The sequence below is a fragment of the Corythoichthys intestinalis genome, chromosome 2, assembly GCF_030265065.1.
Source record: "Corythoichthys intestinalis isolate RoL2023-P3 chromosome 2, ASM3026506v1, whole genome shotgun sequence".
NCBI classification, from domain to species: domain Eukaryota; kingdom Metazoa; phylum Chordata; class Actinopteri; order Syngnathiformes; family Syngnathidae; genus Corythoichthys; species Corythoichthys intestinalis.
In genome coordinates, this window is record NC_080396.1 from 52,932,019 (window position 1) to 52,941,032 (window position 9,014).

Genomic DNA, 9,014 nt, shown 5'->3' on the forward strand with positions numbered 1-9,014 from the left:
TTGGGGTGAGACGTTTAAAGTATGCAGTGCAACAAAATCTATTTAATATACAAAATATGGACGTGTGGGTTGGATTTCATGTATGGGTTTCACAGTACACTGTGACGAAATGGTGGGCCAAAAATATGGGCCCCTTTGCATTTATTTGCTTAGGGCACCCAAATGGCCTGGGCCGGCCCTGTATATTTGACTGTGAATGTTAGCACCACATGTCCAGAGAGAATGTAACTAGGCTCACAATACTATATTCTTTTGCTCATGGAAAAATTGCTAATATTGCAGTTTTGCATTCGTTTTCTTCTGTGCATATGCTTTGCTGTATTGCTGCATGATGGCAAAAGTGCACACACCAGAGGGAGTAGCACAATATCCATGAAATGATCATGATGTAGAAATCATTATTTATGCATGTTTGACTAAGTACAATACTGTACTGCGTCCCTATTATTATTATTATTTATTTATTTATTTTATTTTTAGAAAAAAATCACACAAATATTGATTGCTGTTTTGGGTGATGCTGGGACAGATGAATGGCATTTTATTTGTATAAATAGGGTTCATGATTTTACATAGAAGTGTTTTTAGTTCCACGTACTATTAAATGTTACAGAAACAATTCGGTGAGATTTTTCTGGGTATAATCCAATAGTTTGGTGGAAATAACTAATCTTAGAATGATGTTCATATTTTGAATAGACTTTCATTTCAAACTCAGATAATTTTCAATTCAGACCCCCCCCCCCCCCCCACACACACACACACACTTGTTTGACTAAAGATGGCTGCACTCTGCATGTGGGAGTTTGTGTGGCATAGAGCGAGCGCCACATTCCTCGGGGATAACCTTATCTTGCTCCTGCTGGGTTACCACGCCTCTGAACTGTGGACATACCATCATATATACTAGTACATACAGTATGTAAAAACAACAAATATTACCTACTGTGAAGCAAACACTTGTCCATATACAAGCTTATACTAGCTTACACTGTATGTAAATTTGACACCACACATATGATTGATAGCGTCCAAATTGTAAGGTTGAACATATAACCAAAAAGAAGTCTTCATATTGACATGTGAAAACGACTGAATACATACACTTTTACAAACGTACAGATTTTCTTTCAGATTCAATGAGGCAATGAGGGCTGGCTATATAAAATCTGAAAAACAAGTTGTCAAATGCAAATGCTGCTGAGTGGTCGTTACCTGAATCGTCTGAATGTGCTGAAATGTTACAATGGACTTGATTATTCAAGAGCCATCTGTTTTACATGTAAAGTCTGCTCCTTTTGAACTGACCTGTGACTTTGCAATCTGCACATAAATTGTTGTCCCAAACCAATGTGGGTGTTGGCTACCTTTTGAATAGCAGTCGAAGTGGCAGGTAATGAAATGTAAATGTGTCATTTAATTGCATGACAGACTACACTGCTACAAATGCATTGGAAAAAACTCCATATTAGTTTTTGAAACATTTACTGAATCTCTTTTGCGCTGTATTTTATCTTTTGTGATTCCGTGGTAAATCTCCACAAAATTGATCAATGCTGAGGCTTCAGATTCTTGTGAAGACTAAAAATCACACACAAGTATACAAATAAAATGACAATGTGTTGCAGAGAAGTCTTCATTTGACACTTTTAGTAGAGATTGTATGATAACAGATGGTAATTATTCTGCCTGTCAAGTCACTGTATGCAAAACTTTAACACATTTAACATAAATAACTAGGTGTAACCTCCTGGCAGCCATCTCTTGTCATTAACTTTTTTCCTTAAAGAGAGGAAATCCTTATAATAGTATTTATAGGGGCATAGGTGACCCAAATTATCCCACTTGTTTTCAAAAGCATGGGAAATTTGTATGTTCATTATGCATGCATCAGGAGAATGGTCCACTAATGTTCTAAATCCAGAATAAGGGCCATTTGCAGTATGCTGCAGTTTTTTTAATGGCCTGTTACTTTTTCTAATAATTTAATTTAAACAACCGGCATGAAAAGGATACAATTATCAGTACATTTTTAGCTAGTATTTGTTTAAAACAACAATAGATATGACAAAAGATTAATATAAAACTATTTTGAATTTTGTCTTAATACGTCAATACGCCTGCAAGTGACAATGATAAATGTCCAATTAATCTAAAATGAGAGGACCGCTTGTGAATTCTCACATTTCACTGCCATTGAAGGCTTTACAGCAATAGCAGCCAATGAGTTAAGTGAGTGCCTTTTACAGGGTTAATAATAATTGAGTTGACTTGAGCTTTAACTTGTTGCTTGGGGCTCTTATGCACCCTAGAGAGGAAGAGGTTAATGAAGAAGGTGTGGAAGACAGACTTCTTCTTCTGTTCTTTTTGCACCCCCCAATGCAAAACCCAGCGGGGAGTGAGACGTCTCAATAGCAGAGGTGCGGTTTTTTACACTGGTTGCTCCTAGTGCAGTTCGAATGGACCCAGAGGGGCAATCATTAACCCGCTTCAAAATACTGTATTCTGATGTGAGACAGCATGAAATGTGACAAGGTGGCCACAATTGGAAGAAAGAAGTGCGAAATAGACAGCGATTTCTTAAATAGGATCGGTCAAAAAACTTATCAGAGTTTCTGATTTGTGATTGGGAACATCATGTTTAAGGCTTCAAATCAGGTGCCCACATTTTCAGCATGCCGGCTGTTTAACATTGCATTGAGAGCCCATAGATCCCCACTGGGTAAGAAGGGGGTGGTGAGCATGTGTGCTTTGGGATTGGTGCACCTGTCTATGGGCGCCATTGTAGTGGCATGGCCAAAAAGTTCACACGTCATTAGGCGCTTGTTGACGCCGACGCCACAGAGACTGGAGGTCAGAGGGCAGCACACTAATAAAAATGAAAAAGCAAATAGCAGAGACGCCGTGAAAGAAATCCGAGTAGTTTGCATTATGTGATGGTGGAGTGGCTAGCCTGTATGTGCATGACGTGAGCCAAGTGCGTATTTTGACATCCAAAATAGAAGGACACAATGGAATATTCACCTGACACACATTAAGAGGGAGTGAAAGCAGCTGATTACACATTGTTACATCTGCTTCAATTTGGCTGCAGGCAGACTGCAGGCAAATTTTACAGCAATCAGGTCAAAGTGAACTCTTGAACTAGAAAAGATATGAAGACTTCAAGTTTCCTGCTCAGAACAGATGTTTGGCTCCTTCACCTCAGGGATCAAACATGACAACGCTCACACGATTGGCTGAAACAGGTGAAAGACTAAATTATAATTAGGTATCGCTGACATGATTTACTGAACCAGTACAGTAGGGGGTGAACAACGTTTTCTACTTTCCTATTTCTCATGGCTTTTTTAAAGTTGCTTTTCAAATTCCTCTTAATTTATTACTATTTAAATGATTGTGCCTCCCCTCCCAAATACTGTATATATTTTGTCCATGGCAAAATATATGCAGGGAGTGGTTAAAGTGGGATTTGAAAGGTAGGGCAGCAAAGTATTCTCAAAAGAGAAATGCGGGCCGAATTAACAGGAAAACCACACATGGATATCTAACGTGGCTAACTAACACAAAGAATCAGCAAACTAACATCATAACACACCGTTTTGGACAAAAACTAAAGTGAAAACTAAACCTATATAGACACACAGGTGAGTCTGTTTTCTTAATGCTCCCCCATCCTTAAAACCTAAATGATCAGATGACACTGGGACAAAGTTCTCCAGCAGTTATATAAATATTCATAGCATTCATAAACAATCCAGCCAGTCACAGCCTCTACTTTTAAACTAACTGAGAAAACTATGAATGTTTTGCCATTACACAAGGCATATAATCTAAAGAAGCTAGCCATTTTAAAATATAAATTATTTTTATTGGACTGCTGAATTGTTGAATATTATATAATTTCTTCATCTAAGTACATTTTTAATTCACTTTATTCACACGTTATTCACTTCCTTTGGTTTAGTCGCCATTTTGGACTCCTGCGGAAATACTCAAACCAAAGATGATTCAAACTATCACTGGTGGTTTGACTGACTCTGTAGATGCTGCGTGTTAAAGAAGGGGGGATAACAGAGGGTGATGCTGTGCTCTGCTCTTGTTGAGCATGTCAGCATTTACATATAAAAGACTGTGCATGCGAAATACGTAGATATCTAGCCCGCAACACTACCTTTACATACTGTCTATTGGCGCTACTGCCAGTTTGAATTGAATTTTTTGTATATTTGACTGAGGAGGCAGGGCTCCAATACGGGGTGGCAAAACTCGACTCCGAGGTCACAGAGCTCAGCTCCGGGGGGCTCCTGCCCATTTTAACCCCTGCATGCGGGCAACACTAAGCCCCTTTCACACATACCTAAACACCGTTACAATCCCGGGATTTAAACAGGTCGCCCTTATGTGTGAAAGCAATTTCCCGAGTCGACTGACACGGAGATGAGGCGGACATTTACCCAGTTGTATCTTAGCATAATGTCTGGGACTTTCCCGGGAAGCGGTATGTTTGAAAGCAGCCGTTAAATTCCCGGGTCACAGCGCGATGGCTGATGACGTAAATATCATAGCAGGCTGATCGTCATTTCCTCTTTCTTTTTGCAGTAAGATGAAAAGCGGTAAACAAACATTGCAACTATCAACATGCTAAACTGGAAATAGCAAAATTAAACAGAAGACATAACAAAATTAAATTGCTACTGGATCGCAGAGCTGAGGAAGACATCGTCCATCTTTGGAAATGTGAAGATTATTTTTTTTGCCGATGCCAACCAAAAATGACGCAATATCCGGGTTATAAAATCACACCAGCCGCCCTCCCCGCACAGAGAGCGGCGAGTCGGCAACACGGGACAAGTCTGTGAAAGTGTGCAACGCATGTACACTTTTTGCTGGGGACACTGATTGGGTGAATGGGAGTCAGGGCTACATTTCTCACGAATATCAACCTAATCAGTTGATAGGCTAAATGATCAATGCAAAATCAATCTGTATTGACTTATGCTAATTTTCAAATGCATTGGTTCAGGTGATAAACTGTTCGATTCAAACCTTTGTTTTCAAAAACTATTAAAGAAACATTTTGAAAACATAAATGTCTGGATTTTATTAAACAAATTTAAAATTCCAATATTTGAACATAAATTTAATTAAAATACACAATAAATAAAAACTTGTTAATAATCTGTTAACTATCCAGGAATGCAAAAAATAAATAAATAAATAAATAAATAAATAAACATTTGTCTTAAGACCACGCAACATTGTCTGTCAAAACAAATTAATTACACATAACCGAAAAAACGTCTTAGTCAGGGAATAACAAAAATAAATAAAAATGGAGCCTTCCTTCAGATAAAACATTACTGCTTTTGTCCACAAGCACAGCCAAACTTAACAGAAAATGAAGGCTTCTTTGGGCTGCTTTAAGGCCACATAAATAAAACAATAATGATAATTGGGGATAAGGGAGTAAACCTCGGTTCTCTACATTTTTCACAGTTTAAGGAGAAAACATACAGGAGGACACTTCTCTCTAGGCAGCTTCCTACTCAAGTTTTGCAGGTTAGCAAATTCACACAGTTTAATGTTAACTGATTTTCAATAGCAAAATTTGTGGTGTGTTCCCCACCTCCACAAATTGATGTCTTTTTACATTACTTTCAGTGGCTGCTGGTGCTGCTGGCTGAAAAAAACCTTCTAATATCCCACCTCTTTGAAGGGGCGGAGAGGAGGCGGCATGTTGTCAAATTGTTGCATAAGTAATCAACCAATCAAACATGCGTTTGAGGGAAAAAAATGGACTGGCACGTTCAGCAAGTGAAAAGGGGTAAATGTAAATCTGAACATAATGAAAATATTTCACTTAATAATGGTAGGGTCAATTCTATCTTTTCGACATATGGGAAGACAATCTAAATGACCTATATAACTGAAGTCATTATATAAGGCAAATAAGGTTGCTTAAACGTTGGTGGGGGCAATTTGATCATCCTAAAAAGTTGGTAGTGTTATGTTCCTACCTTCCCTATGCAAACCTACGCTCTTGCGAGGATCATATTTAACAGTTTGGCAGGACAAATCAGCCTTAGAAAATGCTAGCCAATAGGGGTCGCTCGCGGTTCAAGGGTACTAACTTTACTCATGAATTTAAATAACGACCACTAATCAAATATCTTTTGTAAAACTCATTTCAACAGGTTTTTGACCGCGCAATTGTTCGCTGTATTGTTGAAGCGCGAGGGGGTGGGTACGCCTGCATTGAAAGAGTGAGCCATAAGAGGCGTGAAATGCGCAATTAGATTTGCGATTTGCAGCAAGGATTCACGCACATTGGGGCACCTGTGGTGAATGAAGCTGGTAGTGGCGCCCCGACACGCTGGGTGTGTCTTTCGGCAGGGACGCGCCCACCCACCCCGCTGCTTCTCCTCGCTGATCACTATTTGAGGAGGTGACCGAGCACTGATTCCTTACCACACTTTTTGATCCTCGCTGGATGTTGCGTGACCTCTCTGACTCAGGAGGACGCGTCACGCACCCGAATCGTGGAATTACTTTGAATTTAAAAAGACAACATGCCTCGGTCGTTCCTCGTCAAGAAGTATTTTTCCTGCAAGAAACCATGCTACAGAGATAGCCTCCTGGAGAGCCAAACCGGTATGTTGAGCTCTAACTTTCCCAAATGTTTACTCCGTGAGAACAACAACACGTGGAACAAGAGCCACAAGAATGAATGAAAGATTAATGTGTTTTTAAAAGTTGCTGTTTATAATGGGCTTTTGTAATGTGCTTTGTACTTCTAACTTATTAAGTTTTTATTCTTGGAGCAATGACATCTCATGTAATATCTTTTCTTATTTCTTGTCAGCTTTTGTCCCGGAAAGCTTCCCACGAGCTGCTCTTCCAACCCGGAAGCACACCTCTGCCCACACCTGCTACCCCTCAGATCCATTCACAATCCCCCTGCCTACACCCCTTTCCCCAATCACCCCTACATCTCTCCCTCCGTCGCCACTTGGGCCTCTGGACCTCAGCAGCTCCCCCTTCAGCAGCAGTGGCGAAGACGAAGAAGACAGCGGACGCTCCTCAGATCCCCCAAGCCCGGATTTCCTCCAACCCATCTACCACTGCGTGTACTGCACTAATAGCTATAACACCATCTCAGCGCTGTCACACCACCAGACGTCCCACCTTTGCGCTCCGTCGTTGCCCGTTGAGGCGTCTCGGCCAGCTTTCCATTGCAAACACTGCCCTAAGGAGTACAACAGTCTGGGCGCCCTAAAGATGCACATCCGCTCCCACACGTTGCCGTGCGTGTGCCCCACCTGCGGCAAAGCCTTCTCCAGACCGTGGCTTCTGAGGGGACACATCCGTACGCACACAGGTTGGCTTATTTTCTTCTGTCCTATCAGCACATCCAACATGTACTCGTTGATGCTCAACCCTTCCTCTCTCCCTCAGGTGAGCGTCCGTTCGCTTGTCAGCACTGTAACCGGGCCTTCGCAGACCGCTCCAACCTGCGCGCACACCTGCAGACACACTCCGAAGTGAAGAAGTACCAGTGTGGCTCCTGCTCGCGGACCTTCAGCCGCATGTCTCTGCTGCACAAACACAACACATCCGGATGCAACAACTCCACCTCATAGACAGAGCTGCATTCCCAGGAGCCTCCCATTGGTTTCCTTTGCACCTCATGGACTTTTCTCCTACTATTGAGTGCCTCTTTAATGTCAGAACTTATAGGTAAGATTGGGGTCCACACCACATTTTGCAAAAGGCTGCCAGCAGTGTCAGCATGTATGACAGCGGAGCAGCTGGACATGCAGTTAAATCCCAGGAAACTCCCGTTGGTGCCGGCCGGTCCGGGACTCTAGTCATGCTGCAGCTGCTTGGGTGTGTTTTTGTGCGTATGTGTGGATGCCATTCCTTTTTATGCATACACGATGTGTGTTAAGACAGCTGACTACGAAGGTGGTTAACAGGTGACCTCCACTCACCCGTATTCTTTTTGGCACCGGGTGGACTGACCACTCAAGCTTGACCAAAGGACCCAGTATTTTTTCACCCATATTGTCCTGGTGTCTTAAAGGTGTGTGACTTAATATTTTGCCATCATGTTTTTATGAGATTTTACATCGCCTTTTGTGAATTTTCCTACTCCTCCATATGATAATAAAGGCTTTTTTTGTTGAACAAAAACCTCTTTCATGTTTGTTTCAACAACTCCAATATTAATAAACATTTCACCAAGCATTGTATTGACAATTCCAAATGAGTACATCAGGACAGATGGGACAGGTCCTCAATGGGAAGATGGAGTTGTGTGCATTAGTGGGAGTAACGGTAGGTTTGTGTGATATTGAGTGATTGGGGGAACACCTGGACACACCTGCCAGGCCGACAGTATTCACTTCAAGGAACATGTGGATAATGCATGTGAGATGAGAGCGGGTGAGGAGAGCAGAAACTGGGGGGGAAAAAAATTGATCGTTTTATGTTGTTTTTAATAAAAAACAATGACTCAATTTTAGGCTTAGCTCAAGAATACAAATGTGAAAAATTTGCCATAGGTCTAAGTTGTATTTACTATAAGGGACCTGGAAGCTTGGTAAAGAAGTTTGTCAGAACCGTGACAACATTTTATCAAATATCATATAAAGTACAAATGTGAAGCGTTAATGCACTCAGCTTAATGCATAACTGGGCTCTTAAGTTTATACACCCTGGTAGATTTCGTAAGATCGATTCCATTTTTAAAATGTTTTTTCCTGGACTGTCTTATTTTATTTTTCATAGGATTCCAATTCAACCATATCAGATTAGTTCAACCAGTGTTGTTAATTTTACTTTAAAAAAGTAATTAATTACAGTTACAAATTACTTCTCCCCTAAAGTAATTGCGTTAGTAACTCAGTTACCTGAATGTAAGAGTAATTAGTTACTTGGCAAAGTAACTAGTGATAATTTTCTTTTTTTTTGTCTCAAAAAAACAAAACAAAAACAAACAAAAAAAAACA

At 40.7% G+C, this 9,014-nt stretch overlaps 1 protein-coding gene across 1 annotated transcript; it reads left to right on the forward strand.

Moving 5' to 3' along the window:
* Positions 1 to 6,316: 6,316 nt before the first annotated feature.
* On the forward strand, positions 6,317 to 8,169 carry snai1b (snail family zinc finger 1b). The gene is made up of 3 exons (XM_057829677.1): positions 6,317 to 6,654; positions 6,866 to 7,381; positions 7,459 to 8,169. The coding sequence occupies exons 1-3, from the start codon at positions 6,573 to 6,575 to the stop codon at positions 7,641 to 7,643; spliced, it is 783 nt and encodes a 260-aa protein (XP_057685660.1). The 5' UTR covers positions 6,317 to 6,572; the 3' UTR covers positions 7,644 to 8,169.
* The last annotated feature ends 845 nt before the right edge of the window (positions 8,170 to 9,014 follow it).

What these genes read in the sequence shown, in the direction of transcription:
- snai1b (XM_057829677.1), top strand. Translation starts at nt 6,573, where the DNA reads ATGCCTCGGTCGTTCCTCGTCAAGAAGTATTTTTCCTGCAAGAAACCA. An exon ending in CCTCCTGGAGAGCCAAACCG is followed by an intron (nt 6,655 to 6,865) that starts GTATGTTGAGCT and finishes ATTTCTTGTCAG; the next exon opens with CTTTTGTCCCGGAAAGCTTC. An exon ending in ACACATCCGTACGCACACAG is followed by an intron (nt 7,382 to 7,458) that starts GTTGGCTTATTT and finishes TCTCTCCCTCAG; the next exon opens with GTGAGCGTCCGTTCGCTTGT.